The sequence below is a fragment of the Alosa alosa genome, chromosome 20 (genome assembly GCF_017589495.1).
Source record: "Alosa alosa isolate M-15738 ecotype Scorff River chromosome 20, AALO_Geno_1.1, whole genome shotgun sequence".
NCBI classification, from domain to species: Eukaryota; Metazoa; Chordata; class Actinopteri; order Clupeiformes; family Clupeidae; genus Alosa; species Alosa alosa.
Window position 1 is genome coordinate 17,767,166 of NC_063208.1, and position 19,985 is coordinate 17,787,150.

Genomic DNA, 19,985 nt, shown 5'->3' on the forward strand with positions numbered 1-19,985 from the left:
CACACACACACTCTGAGTGTCTCCCATACACACACAGGGACACATGCATCATCCCTCCTCCTCCGCCTGTGGCTCGTTGGCTCTGCACACATGCTCATTTGGAGCCGGGGCCGAGATGACAGCTCTAATGGTGGTGCTGGAGGCCCAAACTCTGAGCTCTACTACCCCCCATGCCTCTTCTCTTATTGTGCCGGGCTGCGTGCTCATCTGACGTCGGTGGATGACAGCATAATTAGTGGGGTGCGTGGAGGGATAAATAGAGATTCGGTCGCCTCCCACCCACGCACGGAATTAGGGAGAGGGGGTAAGGTAGGGAAATGTCTGGGGTGTATGGTGGGAAAGAGGGTAGGTTGGAAGTACAGTGTGTGTGTGTGTGTGTTTGTGTGTGTGTTGGGGGAGGGGGGGCACAGCTGCACGACTGAAAAAAGTTTCATTTGGAGACAAAGGCAGTAAACACCAACCCCTCTTTAAACCTCCAATTGCCCTCACGCCAAAAATCCAGACTTGGCTTTGTGCATCCCCACAAAATTGCGTCTGCTCCGGTTCGTAGCATAGATGCTAAGGTGTGTCTGCTGACTGTGGGTGCCTTGTTCTTGAGCTTAGAATTCATGAGCTGGGAAATAGTCTATAGGTTCCCTTTAGAAGCTGTTCTTGAGGCCTTTGTGTTGTCTGCATGTTAACAGACCTGTCAAGTGATGGATTTGGTGTGTAGAGTCCAAAATCCGATATTATGATATTATTATGATATAATGAGAAAATACAATATTCGATATTATTACGTGACCAAAGCTGGAAAAGAGCCCCCAGTGATGTTTCTCAAACAGCGTACTCATCAGTTAACCCCACCCTACCCTCTGTTCTTTTTACATTTGTCCATTCATTCATTCATTTTTTTCCACAGACAGAGACACAGCTATTCACAGCTGTCGGAAGTCATCATCTTTTCCACACAATAACTGCTTACTTTTGCCCTCCTTCATCTGAATTTCATCCTCAAACAACGAAAGTGGGCCGCTTCTTATTTTCCCCCCCTTCTTTCTTTCCAATCTCTTATGCATATCAAATCAAACACACTTTGTCCTGATGACTTTTTCCCTCTTTTGTCACTCCGAACAAGGCATTAACCTCCAGAGAAATGGCAGCTTTGTCAAGCTGGAGGCCATTTCTGCTCTGCAAGGTGTGAAAGGGACTTGTTGTAGATATTTCTTTCCTTCTGCCTCCAGAGAATAGGAGTGTGGTGGCTGTTGTCATGTGAACCTTGTCATACCATCACTGGAGGAGATAGGGACTGGGAGTCGGTGTTGGCTTAGGGAGTTGGCTTTGGTGTATAGGATTTTCTTTTTTTCATATCAACTTCATAACGCTCATAGGTGTGTGTGTGTGTGTGTGTGTGTGTGTGTGTTGGAATGCAGTCTTCAGAGTCCACACTCTTGAGGCTATGATTGCTCTTTCCTTGAACAAAACAAGAATTATGTTTTTAATTTCATGGGCTACAGAGATCCGATGGATTTTAAAGAATTGTATATTTTGTCATATTAAAAAAAAACTCTAATTTATCATCAGTGATGTAGATGGATGGATGACACATACTTGAACAGTTGTAAAAAACCGAAGAAAAATTTCTGAAAAAATCTGAAAACAATTAATTCCTTTGTAGCAGACTTATAAGTGTGTCCCTTTGCAACCTTTGCAGTCCTTAGCTACCTATCTTTTTATGGGTGACCGGCAGCCTTATGTTACCTTAGTGAATTAATCCTAGTGCTGTGGAGTTTATGTGTTTGTCTCTAAAGCTCTCAGCTAAACCCTGATAGAGTTTATGACATTCCTCGCCATACTACAATCACTGAGAGGATTTCAGTTGATTTATTTCTCTCCTATAGTCACTGCACATATGAGCTTCTCAGAGAATAACAGGCTCTGGAGAGAATGCTGGCAAGTGTATAATGTCTCCTATTTTTTGCCTGGAGATGACACATGTGATTTGGGATTCTAAGTTTCCTTGGAGACCGTGTCCCTGGTGGGTTTTTTATTAGTGCTCTGACTCAGTGTCAACTGTGCTTATTAACTCTGTATGATGGTGTATCTATGTGAAGCCTTCAGGTGTGTGTGTGTGTGTTTCAAGATATATATATATATATATATATATTACACCTTGAGTTGTTAATTTCCATACAGTACAGTGTTTCCCACAGAATTGAATTCTATTTGTGGTGGTAGGTTTGTAGAATTAACTTGAATGCAACAGTTTTTAACAAATTAGCGCAGCTTGGTTATGATACAGATTTAAGCACAATTTAGCCAGTTGACTTTTATGCCAACAACTGCAGGATTGTTAATGTTTTCTTTAAATGTGCATGTAGGTTGTTGAGATACAAAGAGAGGCTGTGCAAAGGTGCACATACTGTAGCTCTACTATAAACTAATTCCATCCAATTTAAATAGTACAACATGGAAAATCATTGTGTGATGGTCAGTGTTGATATTGTGGTGGTCCGCCACAAATAATATCATATCAATAATCAATGTATGGAAAACACTGCAGTATATGTGTATATGTGTGTGTGTGTGTGTGTGTGTATGTCAAGGTATAGTATGCACCTCGAGTTGTAACTTTCCATACAGTATATGCACACTTGGGATACAGAGCTCAAACTCATCCCATACTAGAATACTATTTAATTGTCATGTTACCAAGCATGTCTCATAATGTTTTAGTCTTTGTAATTAGCTACCAAGACCTAGTATATGGTGTCATACATTGTAAGTGAATGAAATTGAAATATTTTATATTTCATTCCGTTCTTTTCTGAGTCAGAGCGTTAAAGAGAACAATCTTCCGTATAGAAGATAGGCCTAGGCCCGCCTGCTTTGGAAATACCAGAGAGTGGAGGCAAAGTAATTAGTTTAGAGGCCTGTCCAGATTTGGGTTCCATCTAAGATAGCCAAATATGAATGGTACCAGACTATTAATAGGACCAATGAAAACTAATATGCGATAGTCTCTCCAGTTTTATAGCTCAATGACATTTTCAACACTCACAGTTCAGGCAAGATAAAGACAAGACACTTCTGGTGAATAGGGTGAATGTGATAGAAATCACCATTCCTTTTCATTATATTAAATGTTCATTTTTTTGTATAGCAAGTTTAAAAAAAAAAATTATATATATGTTTAAATATGCAAGCTATGTATTATCTACCGGTATTTAAATATGTGCCAATTTGCATAAAATATCAAAACAGCAATTTGAACATTGGATAAAGCTAGAAATGACAAATGTTCAGTATCAGTTATCATATGAGATCAATTAGAGACCAAAAACAAAAATGACAATTTGTGAGAACATCAATATTTGCCCGTAAATAGATAGAATTCATTTCATTCATAAGTCTGAATTTAGGAAATGTTTACAGAGTAGACCAGAGAGAGAGAGAGAGAGAGATAGAAGGACAGGGAAAAATATAGAATAATCAGAGACTCAAAGACAAAATGGATGTGAAAGGGAGACTCAAAGTTTTAATTCAGGTGCCAGACAGCTTCACCCAGAGTTAGCCATCCACACCAAATCATGCACACACAGAAATAAACAAAAACAAATCAACAAACAAACATATAAACCAAGTTATTGGCTGTCTGCAAGCCTTTCCATCATTTTCCAACTTCCCAAAGAGAAATAAACAGTGCCATTGTAAATTGTTCAGACATCTTTGAATGCAAAACTTCATGAATCCATGCCAAAATCACAAATATGCATTGTTGTCATCTGAATCTGGACTCATAAAATGAATATGTTGAATACGATGATATCATCATCTTAATAATCTTGTATTGCAAATGAATGTGCTAAAATATACAATCAGGAACATGTGACAGCACAAATTATAAGATAGGGTACAACTGATTGGTAGACAGTGATCAGGATATCTCCGATCCACCAGCCATAGGTAGACATTGATCAGGATATCTCCTATGTGAGTGCTGTACACTCGAAAAGTTTCCAACAGTGTCAGCGACATTAAGACACGACAAGTCAAACTCTTTCATTAGGTACAGCAGTTATCCAAAGATGGTAGAAGACAAATGAGTTATGGTGACCAGATTTAATCTCGTCAGCTTGGCCTTTCATACAGGATATAATGTCACGCCTGATATACTCAGAGGGGCTTGTTTCTCTCACCCGAATTTAATTAAATTAGAATTAAAGTCTGTATAGTGTAAATGCAATGTTATTACACTTGATTGTTCATTTAACAAGATAAATAACAATAATAACAAAACAGCCGAATCTAATTTGAAGTAGCTTGACATTGCTTCTTGCTTGAAGCCAATTATACGGACTAAGACGCAGCATGGTAGAAACATTGTAGTGTCTGAGTGTCATTGATGACAAATCTTGGTGTTCCCTCTACATAGTGCATAATGAGTGCATCACAAAGTATTTACATGACGTCTAATGATTCAAACATGTCCACCAGCACATCTGTCTATGGCAAAGTGTTACTTGCAAGTTGCACACTACCTTATTGGGCAAAGACTGACAGACGTAATTGCCTGACGAAGATAGTTGGCCAAATAAGGATGTCATGATTTTTATATCTTATAAAATTAGTGTTATTTGACACTGCTTCAATAAGGTGTTGCTCAACTTGCTTGTCGGTTGGTTCATCAGAGGTCATCCCTTTAAATTTCTGTCTCATAATATTCTGGAACCCAGCAGTTCAATCATTTTCCAGGCATCTGACTATCAAGGAGCACATTATTAGGGACAAAAAATGTCAAATAGCAAATAATAAATATATAGCAGTTGAAAGTGAAAAACTATTTACTTAATTGTGTATATTTTGTGGTATTGAAGTGAAGTTTTGCTTTGGTTCTGCACATTGTGGTGCTTACATGGTGAATCAGGTGAGTGTACTTGTTTTGAAAATAAAATACTGAAATAACTATTACATTTGCAAGAGTGGACATGTGCCTACAAATTACAAACTGTTGGGCTACTGAAAGGCACGTTGTATGCTGATGGTTGTAAAAATGCTGATGCATCTGATTCCAAAAGATGCCTTTCATTCTTTTTCTCCAGAGTAATATAAGTACTTACAATAATGTACTGTACAGTGGTATAAAATAATTCATATTTACATCTATGTACACAAATCAAATGAAACTTCATGCTTCAACATTTTAAGGACCGCTTGGGTTTAAAGACAGAATGTGATCAAGGGCATACATATATTTGTAAGACTGTAAAAAAAAGTTTTGTAAATAATTTGGGTGACCATCACAATGGGAAATATCTGCCTTCAGAGAGGCAGTTCCTCTCCAGTAAGATTTTGATTAGGCTTGGGTACTTTATCTGGAATACCTGCACCTATTTTACTTCTTCCTCAATTCAAGAGATCATGTGACTGCTTTGTATGGAGGTTAACTGAATGTTGATTTTGGGAAACTTTTTCTTACTTGCAACTCTTCCCAATAAAGACATTCTCAAGCCCGAACAAGCTCTATGGGCCTATGGCTAACAGTATCAGGCTTCATAGCAATATATTACAATTCAAAGCCATTGGATTTGAGCACATAATGTTCAGAGTACATAGAGACAGTTCAGACATTTTATACATGTAATCAGAAGTAATTGGTGGTGTTTCTGTCTTGACTTTTAAGGACACTGTATTAAGCACAATGCATTATGGGTAGCAAGAAGATGTGAATGACTACATGGATCTCTGTTATAGTAAAAAGAGGTATGTTTTCATCATCATACCATCCCCAAAGCCTTTTTTGTACTGAGATGATGCATCTCAACCATCCCTTACAATCCTTCTGAATCCTCCTAGACAGGTAGATTTGAGAAATCACACGACATGTGGTTCCTTGATCACGCAGAAATGAAAACTGGCAACCCCATTTGAAACCTGAGAGCAAAGATTATTATGGTATTTTCTGATTTCTGGGAAAAAAACAGTTGCCTCTGACATAAAAAATTTATTTCAACTCAAGGAAAGGAAATGATTCAGCGTACTTAGCTTTACGATCAATCACTGGGATTATTGTTACTTATATTATTACCTTCCATAAATAGCAAAGTATGAAAGCAAAGTATCTCTGAACATTTTTTTTTGGATTATTTGCTTAAAATATTTGATTCCGATTGCCAAGTTGCTATTGTATTCAGTGTTTCCCGTTTTTCATTATGCATACCAATATTACAAAGCACATGCATTTATTAATTTTATTGAGCTGGCAAGTTTTCATAAAATAATAAAACAAAAGTTGCCATCACTATTCCCTTCATATTTTACAACAATCTGAAAAAAAAATCAAAATCTCTAGATACATGAATTTACAAAAATCAACCACGAAATAGAATGAGGGGGAAACAAAAAATAACCAAAATGAAAAGAAATCAATTCAATACACCCATCAAATAACATTGAGTGCACATGCTAAGAGTAGCAACAATGTTCAACAATGTTTTGGCATGGATGTTTTTGTAAATAAAACTTTTTTTTCATCTCTTCCTAAATATAATTGCTTATAAAACATTACCTGATGTTTTTTGAAGTCACTTAGAATACAGTATATATATATATATATATATTCATATATAATAATAATAATATTAATAATAATAATAATATGAATAGAGTTTTCTGTCAGGCTTTTGGGTGGCACACGGAATGCACAAGCCTGTAGTTATTTCAAGTTAAGATAAAACCAGCTATTTGAGCTTCCTTTTTTTAAAAATAATCTTTCCCCCCATCAGTACTGTAGCCAAAGCGCAAATGTGCATTGTTTGGCATGACACCAATGTAGGTAGACTGCTTCATACCTCAAACCACGTTGGAGAGAGTCGTGAAGTATAGCAGTCTCTCATTTTTCATTTTAAACGTTTTTTTGTCAACACAATTTGAAGCGGTTTTCTGGAAAAATAAACACCCCATGCTTCATGCGTTTCATAACCATTTGAAGGGGGAGTCTGATCCAACAGTGTCGCTGACTGCAGCTCTTTCATGAGTCTTCTACTCCATCTGACTCCTGGCTCAGATCCTGTCTTCAGTGTTTATTTACTTAATGCCAAACGGGGAAAAAATAATAAGGGGACAAAAAAGTGCTAGAGAGTGAAATTCGGTTAGGAGCAGCATTGAGATGCAATGTCTGTGTGTGTGTGTGTGTGTGTGTGTCTGAGAGAGAGAGAGTTTTATGGCACTAGCATGTATGTATGTCATATCAGTTTTGTGTGTAGTGTTGTGCAAAAGGTGTATGTGCAAATATGACATCAGAGAATTTGTGTTTTAATGTGTTGTACATGTGTGTGTGTGTGTGTGAGTGTGTGTGTGTATGCACGTGCATTCATGTGGGTGTGCACGTATGAGCAGGGTGTTACATCTGTGTGCAGCTGCATGTGTGTATATTTGTACCTCTATTTAGTGAGTGTGTGTGTGGGTGTGCAAACTGTAGAAAATAGGAATCATAAGAAAAACAAAAACAAAACTGTGTGTGAACCTCAGATGGACTTGCGTCTTCTCATGAGTTGGTGGTTGTCGGTGAAGCTGTGCAGGCCAGGCGACACTGAACTGACCGGTGAGGGGAAGAAGCTGCTCTTCAGACGGCTTGGCGAGATCTCCTCGATGTGGTACGTCACGGCATGAAAGTACTGGTGATGGAGGTGCTGCTGCTGCTGCTGCTGCTGCTGTTGGTGGTGCTGGTGGTGGTGGTGGTGGGAGAGATGGTGAGGGTTCAGCTGTGAGCTGAAGGAGTTCTGATGTGAGAAGAGACCTCCTCCGCCACCTCCTCCACCTCCTCCTCCTAAACCTCCTCTGCCAACCCCCAGCCCGAGGCCGCAGGTGCTGCCAAACTCGTGCGAGTGGTAATGCATACATGAGCACACCGACTGCAAATCGCTGACCTCGCACCTGTCTCCACCTCCTCCTCCTCCTCCAAACCGGTACCTCCCTCCATGAGGTAGAAGGAGCTGCTCGCGCCTCCTCCTCCCTCCCCCACCTTCTCCTCCTTCTCCCGGTGGTGGTGGTGGTGGTGGTGGTGCTGTTGCAGCATGGCCTCCTCCTGCACGTGCACCACCATGCTACTGCGGTTCCCCGCCAGGGAGGCGCGCTCCTCGGCGTCCCGCCGCTCGTCCTCGCTGTTCATGGTGAGGAAGCGCAGCACCACCAGGTTGAGGAAGGCCCCGATGACCGTCAGGCCCACCAGGATGTACATGAAGCTGAAGGCCACGTAGAGCGGCTTGCGCTGCAGCGCCCGGTTCTTCTGCAGCGCCACGAAGTCGCCGAAGCCGATGGTGGTCAGCGTGATGAAACAGTAGTAGTAGGACTGGAAGAAGCTCCAGTCCTCGTAGTGCGAGAAGGCGGCGGCGCCGATGCACAGCGTGCCGATGCACGAGAAGAAGCCCACCGTCACCATGTTCTCCATGGAGACGTCGGTGATGCGCATGCCGCAGCACTTCTTGATGCGCTTGAGCAGGTACTTGACGAAGGTGTTCATGCGCTCGCCCAGGCTCTGGAACATGACCAGCGTCAGGGGGATGCCCAGCACTGCGTAGAACATGCAGAAGGCCTTGCCCGCGTCCGTGCCCGGCGCCGCATGACCATAACCTGGGAGACGGAGAGAAGCAGAGAGAGAGAGAAGAAGTGGAGAGAAAGAGATGGGACAGGGTGGAGGAGCAGAGAGAGAGAGAGAGAGGAGGGGAGGGGGAGAAATGACAAGAGAGAGAGAGGTGGGATAAAAGATGGAATAGGGGGAGAAGAGAGAGGTGGAGAGAGAGAGATGAGGAGAAAAGGATGAGGGCAGGGGTGAAGAAGAGAGAGAATAGGTGGTGGGAAAGAGAGTGAGAGAAGTGGGAAAGGAAGACAGAAGGAGGTGTAGGGAGGGAGAGATGAGGGGATGAGTGTAAGAGGAGGAGATGCAATGACAGATAGGGTAAGGGAGAAGAAGAAAGAGAAGTGAAGGAGGGGGGTTTAAGAGGATAATAGGAAAGAGAGGATAGAAAAAGGTGGTATGGAAAAGACAGAATAAATGAAAAGTGGATAGGAAAGTAGAGAAAAGAGTGTGAGAAGGGAGAATAAGTAAAAGAGAGGGAATGAGAAAATGAGAAAGGAATGGATACAGGACAGGAGTGATGTACATGAAAGAAAATCAAAAGAGCATTTGGAGCAGAGAGAGAGCAGGAGAGAAGAGAAAACACAGTTAGCCAACTCACAATAGGGATCATGTTTACATCCACACCCCACCCCCCACACTCCACCTCCCACACTCCACTCCCCACACTCCACCCCCACACTCCACCCCATACCCCAGCCACACTCCACTCCCCCCCACACCCCAGCCCCACACTCCACCCCCACACTCCACTCCACTCCCCACACCCCAGCCACACTCCACTCCCCACACCCCACACCCCAGCCACACTCCACTCCCCCCCCACCCCACCCCAGCCACACTCCACTCCCCACACTCCACCCCCCACCCCCACCCCACACACCACTCCCCCACACCTCCACTCCCCACATCCCCCACTCCACCCCCACCCCCCCCAGCCCCAGCCCCACTCCACTCCCCACACCCCACCTCACACTCCACTCCCCACACCCACCCCCCCCCCCCCAGCCACACTCCACTCCCCACACTCCACTCCACACACTCCACCCCACACTCCGCCCCACACTCCACTCCCCCCCCCACACTCCAGCCCCACTCCACCCCCCACACTCCACTCCCCACAGCCCTGATCCGCCAGCAGCCGGAGTGGGGAGTGAGAAGCAGTGAGAGTGTGATACACGCGCCGCAGTGGGAGCCAGCCAGCAGAAATCCTTTTCAATCACCTCTCCACCTTCCTCCACCCTTCTATTTCCAAATAATCCCCTGCCTTGGCTTTGTCTCTGAATATGACCAAGCACAACACACACACACACACACACACACACACACTGAGATGGTCCCTGTCCCTCTGCCAAAGTGGGTACTGAGTAAGATCACAACACACAAATGAGTGCTCCCATTACTCTTACATAAAATGGCATAAAATGTAGAGTTGTGTGTGTATGTGTGTGTGTAGGGTTGGGGGGTGGGAGCCTCTCAGCTTAGTTCTTTGAAATGGCAGAATGAGGATCCTATTGGTGGAGCAGGTCGTAGAAGAGCCAATAAAGCTTTTATCTTAATTAGACTTTATCTCAGCAAGCGAGACTGAGCTCCTGACTCCGTTCCAGATAACTAGGCCTCTGTAATGCAATATTTGCCAGTGCTGATATTTGAGGAATGGGAATATTGGGAGAGTGCTATTATATTATGTGTGGGGTGGGATCTTCTTTAGATGATCATGTTTGGATCCTTCTAAAGTTCACAGTGAACCTCCTACCTTTTATGAGTGAAATAAATATATGTGGTAATCCATGAAAGAAGTTACATATCACACATCAGTCTATGGGAAATCCATAAATGAAATATGTCATACAGGATCCCACTCTAATATTGGATACAATGTCATGAATGCCATTTCACACATACATGCACAAGTAGTGAACACAGATTTGGTGTAGTAATAGACATTTATATACTGTTCATCAGATCTATTGGCAAGAGGTCAAGATTACACCCACCAGTTGGCTTTTAAAACGATATCACGAGTTGATGTGTATGGAAGTGTGTATCTGTGCATGTGTTGAGTGCACACAATTCCGCATATCTGTAGAGGCTTGTTTACGTGTGATGTGGTGTGTAGGAGTGCATATATACAGTATGTCTGTATGTGTGTGTGTGTGTGTGTGTACATGTGTGTGTGTATGTGCGTGTGTTTGTTTGTGCACGTGTGTTTATGTGGAGCTATTGATTTTACATTCCCCTGGCAACCGTTCATCTCTTTAAGCATGTGCTTGCACGTCTATTTTTAGTCTGGACATCGATCGATTGTATGCGTGTGTGTGTGTGTGTGTGTGTGTGTGTGTGTGTGTTTATGTGTGTGTGTGTTTATGTGTGTGTGTGTGTGTGTGTGTGTGTGTGTGTGTGTGTGTGCTTGCATGCATGAATTTGGCCAGCACAGCTTCGCACATCAACCCTAGAGACAGGACAGACTTGCTATATCCATGTATATTATTCCACGAGCCACTACAATAAAAAGCCAGCCCTGCTGACGGGGTCATAAGTTCACGTGCAACACTGCACTCTTTCTCAGTTCAGGGATCACGACCGACTCTATCAACACACACACACACACACACACACACACACACACACACACACACACACACACACACACAAATTGTAGCATCTAGCGGGAAATGAACTGGGCCTGCTTTGCATAAAGAAAGTCAGTTATTGCATTCTCGCAGTGAGTGAGGATCGTGGAAAAAAGTCAGAGAGTAGAGGAACATGGCTGACCTCCTGAAGGCCAGAGGTTGTTTCACCTCTCCGCAGATGAAAAGAAATTACTGGGAATGTTTTTTCACTGGAACTGAAACAAGTGCGGTATGAGGGAATATGATCGATGCAACTCATTACCGAGCCAGTGGAACAGAGTTTTTGCATTTTTAAGGCTAGGCTTTAACCTAATGTATGGTTATTAGTCTCTGAGGTGCTTTTGCTTCTTTTGTGTGTGCGTGTGTGTGTGAGCGTGTGCCTGTGTGTATGTGTATGTGTGTGTGGGAGTTTTCATCACAAAATGTGAAGATCACATGTAAAAACATTACAAGTAAAAAAAAAAATCTGCAGCTGTCAGGACCCTGTCAGACCTGCACCAAACCCCGCCCCTGTTCTGTAAATATTTCCATCTTCCAGCGGGGGGCTGTAGCCGTGCAGGTGTGCACAGGTGTGCTGTCGATTGGTCCTAATGAGCCAGACGTTAAAACGGCCCGCTCTCAGGATGCAGACGGGCTCCCTCTCCTCTCGGCCGTCGTTATAGTGCTTATGTTATGTTGTCGAACACTTGTACTCATACCCCTAGACACTATGCACTACATTTTAGTTTTTAGCTTCCACATACTGACTTCTCTATAATTATTTAATAAATATACTTTATTGTTACTCTTGTGTGGACCTCCCTTTATGTTTCACATGCTTGAGCCAGCATGTGTGACACAGCAGTATGAATCCTGAATGAAATGAAAACACTGTACCTAAACCAGTGAAATCCATGAAAGGTATCCGTTTACCAGACAGTCATTCATAGCATTCTTCACTAATTCATAGGAGAGCAGTTTTCCGCTATGACAGTGGCCCGCTGGTATTAATAAAATTAAATCTAAATTATTAACCAGACGCCCGATAGTCATTGCCCAGGAATTTGAACGAGGGGCCCAATCATCATTTTGCCAGATTGCTTTCTTTCATCCCCACATTCACTGTGCTGCCAAAGACAAAAGCTCTGGTTTGATTCCAGAAACATCTATGGTTTGAAACAGAGGTCTGTTGGTCCCCATTGTGGCCATGCCTTCTGAGGTCTTTAGGAGTGCCCAGCCAAAATGTCCTCAAGATCTTGACAGTCCGTGCCACTCAGAAGACCCTGGGATATGTTTTTGTAAAGAATCCTCGACTTGAAAGAAGTGTGTCAAGCTGCACATGAATTAACTGGTGAGGAAAATTACTTTTCTGACAAGAGGGGAGAGATCTTCAAGGACGCTATTAATCTTCACTAAAAGGACAGACTTTCAACAAAGGGACAGAATAATCTATGCATATTACATCACTATCATTTCACACACTGACAGAATTAAGTACATGTCTGCTTTTACAAAAAATGAACTCCGAAGCAGATTTAGCTCTAACTCCAGCTTACCTTAAAGCCTTGTCTCAACGAAATTCGATTCCAATCCCATTCTAATTCTAATATTTTTTCTTTGCACCCACTCTCCCTCCACCCTTGCAACCTTTGCACCCTGCGTATATAGTCAATGCCAACACACTAGAAGGCACTGGTTTGAGCAAACAGCTATTCATGTCGGGATATTGGTTTGACCAAGGTCTACAAGTAGTAAGATTTGCCACCACCACCGTCAAATCACGTTGAGGGTTTCAGGGGCTGTCATGACCAAATGGAATGTCACTCAGCATAGTGGCGGGGTCACCCTCAGGGGTAGCTATGAAAGAAGCCTTTCTGGAAGTGTTCCTGTCTGGAACTGAAAGGCGTGTCCGCAGAGTAATTCTACCCTCGTCCAGATCTGGTCATTTAACCATGGGTCACGAAACACTTTTGGTGTCTTCTTCAGCACAACCAAGACAAACAGCAGGGCTAGAAGAATTTGTACCCAGGAATTATGGAAATGCCTGGCAGGCTCCACAGCCTCTGAGAAGAGACCATTTACAAATTAATGTGCATTTATTCAAGCATGTCGGCCACAATAATGGAGGTTGGAAAAAGCATACAATGCCTTGCAGTCTTATCATTCAAATGTGTGTGTGTGTTTGTGTGTGAGAGAAAAAGTGAGGGAGAGAGAGAGAGGGCAAGAAAGATAGAACAAGAGAGAGTGTGTGTGTGTGTATACACAAGTCACGCAAGTGCTCCCTCTGTGTCTGTGTTTGTTCCTGCACACACAGACACACACACTCACACACACACCCACACGCACGCCGTGCTTAGAGAGCATACAGAGACAAGCATGTGTGGCATGTCTATGTGAAGCCATGCATATGCCCAAGGAAATGATGATGGTAGGTAGAGCATGTGGGAGTTGTATTCATGCTGTTTACACTGAGCTCTGCAAACGTGTGATAACCAGAGAATGGAGGAAGGGAGGGATAGGAGGAGGGAGGGAGGGAGGGATAGGAGGAGGGAGGGAGGGATGGATGGAGAAGAAAAAAGATGAACGCACAGGAGCACAGCCCCCTTAGTAGGCTCGTGTGTTGATAGGGTGCACTGCATGGGCGTCTAGCATGAGGCAGATTTACTACACAGATGGCATGGGACACACTGTGTGCATTAAAGGAACAAAACAAAAGAAGAAAACAGAAAGTTCTTACTGAGCTCTTCAAACAGAAAAAGGTTCCACGCGTACTAAAGAACTCATTTGTTGGTTAAATGGTTCTTTTGTTCTTTGAATGTCTAAATGTGTTTGGGGTTTTTTGAAGCTAAAAATGCCAAAGAAGCCTCTGCAGGCTTTGATTAGAATTGTCTCATCAGTGTAGAAACACACATAAACAAACATACCCCCCCAGGTTTTCAAAATCACACCCTTGTTAGAGGAGAAGCACACATCAAGAAGTGTTAGGCAACAGTTGAACCCACTGAACGTTGATATACTCAGGTTTGACATCAGTAAGGATAAGAGCATTAAAAATGCATAGCATAGCATAGAAAGCATAATGCATAGCATAGCACCACCAGCTCATCAATCTTGGTTTTAGCCATAGAGCAATGCTTTAAGAATATTGAATGACGCCTGGCTCTGCCACCTGTACACTCAGGGCTCTCCAGACTTCTGCTTTCCATTTCCAGAGTGCTACCGTTTCCTACTAGAGAAGGGGAGGCCCTCTTTATCTTCACAAAACTCCTGAAGACCCAGCACTTCAGAGAGTACAGTACCTCCTCTCTTAGCACCACCAACAACTGGACATACAAAATCTAACATTTACCACTTGACTATCACCTTTCCAGAACTGTCACTTATTATGACCGCCGCGCAGCGAAGCGTTTAGTCAGATTTTTTTTTTTTTTTCTTTTTTTTATTTTTCGCATGCCCAAATTTCCGTCCAATGATTCCCGGGACACTGAAAGACCGGGTACACGAAACTTGGTGGGCATGTAACCCCACATGGATAGCATGGAACCATCGTTTTTCGTTTTGATCTGTAGCCCCCCCGCTGGACTGGACCCCCCGAAAGGAGGGTAGGGCAGACACAGTTTTCTGTGAATATCTCGAAAACCGTAGGGTTTAGGAGGACCTTTTTTTTTTTGTATGTTAATCTCAAGGGGCCATGTCAACCCATTCCATAACCACTCATTTCATGTATAGCGCCACCTAGTTAAACACAAAAAAGTAAAAATGAGGTGTTGTAATTGAAGGTATCTGTGACCTAACATAGTCAAAACTGCACGAAATTGGAAGTGTAGGATCATTATGACACCCTCTGTATGCACGCCAAGTTTTGTGGAATTCCGTTCATGGGGGCCACACAATAAATTAATTTATGTTACTATACACCAACTGGCCTGTAGGTGGCGGAGACAGTTTTCTGTGAATATCTCGAGAACCGTGGGGCCTAGGAGGTCCACCTTTTTTGTATGTTGGTCTTAAGGGGCATGCCAACCCATCCCATTACCACTTATTTCATGTATAGCACCACCTAGTTAAAAATTAAAAAAGCAAAAAATTAGGTGTTTTCATCACAATATCTCTGGCTGACAAGGTCAAAACTGCACGAAATTAAAAGTGTAAGATCATTATGACACCCTCCGAATGCATGCCAAGTTTTGTGTACTTTCGTTCATGGGGGGCCTTACAATAAAATAATTTATGTGTACATTTAGTGACGCATACACCAACAAGGATTCCCGACACTGAAAGACCGGGTACACAAAACTTGGTGGGCATGTACCCCACATGGATAGCATGGAACCGTCATTCTTCGTTTTGATCTGTAGCCCCCCTGCTGGACTGGACCCCCGAAAGGAGGGTAGGGCAGACACAGTTCTCTGTGAATATCTTGAGAACTGTAGGGCCTAGGATGACCAATTTTTTCGTATGTTTGCCTCCAGGGTCATGTTAACCCATTCCATGTGCACACATGTGCATAAACAGATACACACGCACACACGCATTATTTTACAGTAATCATACGTGATGACACATACTCACACAGTAGACATATGTACGCATGCATGCACATGCACAAACACACATACGCAGGCAAACACACAAGCACGCACATACACACACACACACACACACACACACATAAACATACATTTGTACACGCACACATGCACACAATTCAAGAATTTTTCCCGTCATCTACTCCCTGAATTTTTGGTCATTGATACCCGGGACACCGAACCACCGGGGTACATGAAATTTGGTGGGTATGTAGCCCCACTAGACTTTTAGAGGACCGGGACCACCACCAACCCCCACGTGCTGGGCCCCTGAACCGCTAAAAAAACAGTTTTTCCTAAATAACTACCTGAACCATGGCACTGAGGATGAAGAATCTTTTATGGTATGTTGGTCTCAAGGGCTCACATCAACCTGGCTCATAATCACTCATTTGTGATTTGCACCCCCACCCCGGTAAAAAATGAAAATGCAATATTATTCTGCTTTAATCGCCCTATCTTCAGTTAAGATGTTCAGAACTGCACCAAATTTTATGTGTATGATTGACCTGGCATTCTCCGGGGTATGCCAAGTTTAAGTAGAATTTCATCCATGGGGGTCTAAAAAATTAGGTTATGTGTACATTTAGTGACTACACTCATTGAACGGCCGATACATAATTGGCGGATTAAAAGAAAGCCAAAATAGTCATCATGGCTGCATTTTCAGTCCACTAGATGGCGGATCGTTGCAGTGAGGCGTAATTTTGTTGGAAGTTAAAAGTGGGGTGGAAAAAACAATGGACGCTTCATACAAGGACTGTAATTTACCGCAGCAAACATCTAATAAGGATAGGGGCGATGTTCACATGAAGTGTAATTCCCATTTCTTCTTGAAGCCCCGAAATAAATCTGAGGATGTTTATCGGACATGCTTGGTTTTACTGCAGGTACGTTAATCTTGTAATATCAATAAGGACCTAGGTAATGTTACCGTTAGCGTTGGTTGAGTGATGGAGGCATTTGATTTATTGCATTTGTAGAAAACTATAAATGCGGTAATACCAAGCAAATGTATAGCAGCACTGTTTGTATCTTTCGACTGTCATTTATTGCACGTGCTACAAAATCATTCTGTGCAATGGAAGATTTACCAACGTTACACCGGGTCTGATACAGTTTAGCCTATAAATGCGTGAGACTGAGACACCTGTTTATTTTGTTTTAAGTGCGTGCAGGGTGTGAGAGGGGAATCGATGTGCTTTGATTACAGCTTGGTAGTTGTAGTCTGTGAAATTAAAAAGCACGTGTGTGTCCAAGTATCCAAACAATGACACCTTCATTTCATTATGGCTGCTTTAGCAAAACACCTTAAGCTACTGTGTAGTGGGTCCCATTTAGAAGTGGCTACTTCATTCGCGCCTTGACTCATGGAGCTGCGTGAATGTTATTAACTTTTCGCCCGCGATATGATAGTTTAAGTCCGCTTGATACTGTAAGGCGTAAGCCATTGGTTTCAAAGGAGATTTTATTTGTGTCGCCAGCATAGCCTATTGACAATTTATGGCTTAGGGAAGCTAACAGCTTTCTATTAGGATCTAGTTTGTTAGTTACCGTTTTGTCATAACTCCCTGATGCATTTTGCATTTAGAATAGCCAGAGCGTGTATATCTCAATCGAAAATTAAACAATATCGGTGCCTATGGACTAGGCTGGGTGAACCCAGCCTGATCTGGCCGCTATTTATTTTTTGATTTCTTAAAAGATTGAGCTTGGTCTGATGAAAGCCAGACTAGCCATGGACCTCAGTTAAACAATGCAAGGGAACATGAATCAGCCTATATTTGCACTAACAATAACGGACAAAAGCTCTTCAACTTTGGCCCGTTAAAATGTGTAGCGACGTCTAGCGACGCATTTCATCAAGGCCTATTTGGACATGTCAGTTATTTGCACCACTGGTTAGATGTAAAAGCGTCTAGCGACGTCTAGCGACGCATTTCATCAAGGCCCATTTGGACATGTCAGTTATTTGCACCACTGGTTAGATGTAAAACAGCATTTCGTTTCAGACTAGGCTACTGTTACTTAATTTGTGCATTAACAATAACGTTTCAGACTACTGTTACTTAATTTGTGCATTGACAATAAAGTATTACATGAACTAAAGATGACTAAAATCTTATGTAGAAGAAGAAACATTCACAAAAAATCCATCCATCCAAAAATGACCTTTGTTTTTGATAGCTGTTGAAAACGGCATGGAACTGACAGAGATGTTTTTGTTTAAAAATACATAAAAAAAAATAAAAAAAAATAAATAAATAACATTATGCTGATACCTTTTGCTTTTCCCAAATACGATGTAGCCTACAGGTGTAAGTGACCTTTCATCAATCCAGTTGCAATGGATGAACTGTGATGAACTGCCCTACTTGTGATTGTTTAGAGATTTTAAAGGTTTTATAACAATGCTACATCTTCTTTGGCCATTCTACAATCTATTCACCTTTTCAGCACCAGTAGGCTACTTTCTGTGCAGCCGCACACACGCACTCAGGCATGCCAAACAAGCATACACAAAAGTTTCAAGAGTGGGGGATGGAGTAAAATATGGAGACAAATTGAAGTGTGATTTATTTTCGCGGAACGGATGTACAGGACTGAGCGGCGGTCATATTTTGTACCGCTATGCGGTACATCTAGTTCTAGTACTATTGCTGCACTAACATGTCCTTGTTGCAGTGCTTCCCTTTTTTGAAAGTCGCTTTGGATAAAAGCATCAGCTAAACGACTAAATGTAAATATTGCCAGGACGGAAGCTACTGGAGACAGATGGAATGCAAAACACACAGTTTTAATTAGTTTTGTGGACTTCAGACTGGATGATTACAATTGGCAGCACTCCTTCCTATCACAAATGTTTTCGCATGGCTTTCAATCAAACTTTCTTGAGTTTGTATTTCAGTGTTCATCACCTTCTTTTATGATGCTGTTGATTACAATGAAATAAAGCCACTTCTAATTACCGGAACGTTAAGGCCTAGCGTGAAAAGATTTGATTTTCAAAGGGAATTGCTCAATTCTATCTTAGCCACTGGGTTTATAGGCATACAGAGAATAATTACTAGGAAATAATGGGAGCTTAAGCAGTCCTTGTTGCTCGGCAATCGAATGATGTCAGTAAATACATCCCCTACACCCAAAGTCAATTTTAATTAAAACAGATATAAATAACCCTGGAGGTTTCAGCACTGTTCACTTTGTTTCATTTATTCATTTTCTAAGTGCACGGAGGACACGAGAGCACATTTACCAAATTCTATTTTTTATTTTTAAAGAGCTGTCGACACTTGTTCCGTCTCTTGTTTAGTGAGGATCGTCATTTTTTTTCTTTTGTCAAAGCATAATGACTTGCACTATTCGAGACAGATCCGCGACTCCACTCCTCTCCGACGTTGAATAATTGAAGCGTCTCGCTTAATGCTGAGTTGTGCCTTTGCCAAATTCCTCGGCAGCACCCCAGGCCTTCATCTTCATCCTTTCTCACTCAGTTGGGATGGCTAATTAATATTGATTTTCATGGCTCTCATCATTTCTGCGGAGTAATTATGCTTTAATAAATTATATTGGCATAGGTGATTAATTGGACAATGGCATTTGATTTGCGGCACCCCATGCCACACCCTCTCCTCTGTTCACCTAAACGCAAAACAAGCAACACAGCTGGCGAATACTCCGTAGATTAATCCATAAAGTCTTATGAGAACATTTATTGAATATGTATTTACTGTGATCAACTATCTCCATTATTAGCTTCAAATTAACACACACACACACACACACACACTAATAGTCAGTCATGACCTCATACAGAGAGAAGGGACTGTGAGTAAGCTGCCGAGGAGGTCCCCAGTTCAACTCCCAGACGAGCCGCCATTTATGTTACAACCCAGTTCATGGCCTTCAACATAAAACGGACATCTACTGTACACTACATTTGACTAAAGTAAGTTTTTTATTTCAGTCAATAAATAAGTAAATAAATAACGGTTCAAATCGAGGGGTATAAAACACAAACATCAAAGAGACTCGACAGCAGGGTAACTCGACTGTTTTTTATATACTGCTGCCACTGTTATCACATCTAAGGATTAAAATTAGTTAAGCTCCACATTGTATTTTTAATGTAAAAGAAACACATAGTAGCAATTCCCATTTTTGATGATT

At 42.3% G+C, this 19,985-nt stretch overlaps 1 protein-coding gene across 1 annotated transcript in view; it reads right to left on the reverse strand.

Annotated features, from left to right (window-relative positions):
* Window positions 1-6,699: 6,699 nt before the first annotated feature.
* kcnk9 (potassium channel, subfamily K, member 9) overlaps window positions 6,700-19,985 on the reverse strand; it is a 51,437-nt gene continuing 38,151 nt past the window's right edge. The window contains exons 2-4 of the mRNA XM_048229767.1: window positions 8,046-8,610; window positions 7,945-7,989; window positions 6,700-7,914 (exon numbers count right to left, since the gene is read on the reverse strand). Coding sequence (XP_048085724.1) covers window positions 7,506-7,914; window positions 7,945-7,989; window positions 8,046-8,610 — 1,019 coding nt within the window. The 3' untranslated portion in view covers window positions 6,700-7,505. The remainder of the gene's footprint in view (window positions 7,915-7,944; window positions 7,990-8,045; window positions 8,611-19,985) is intronic.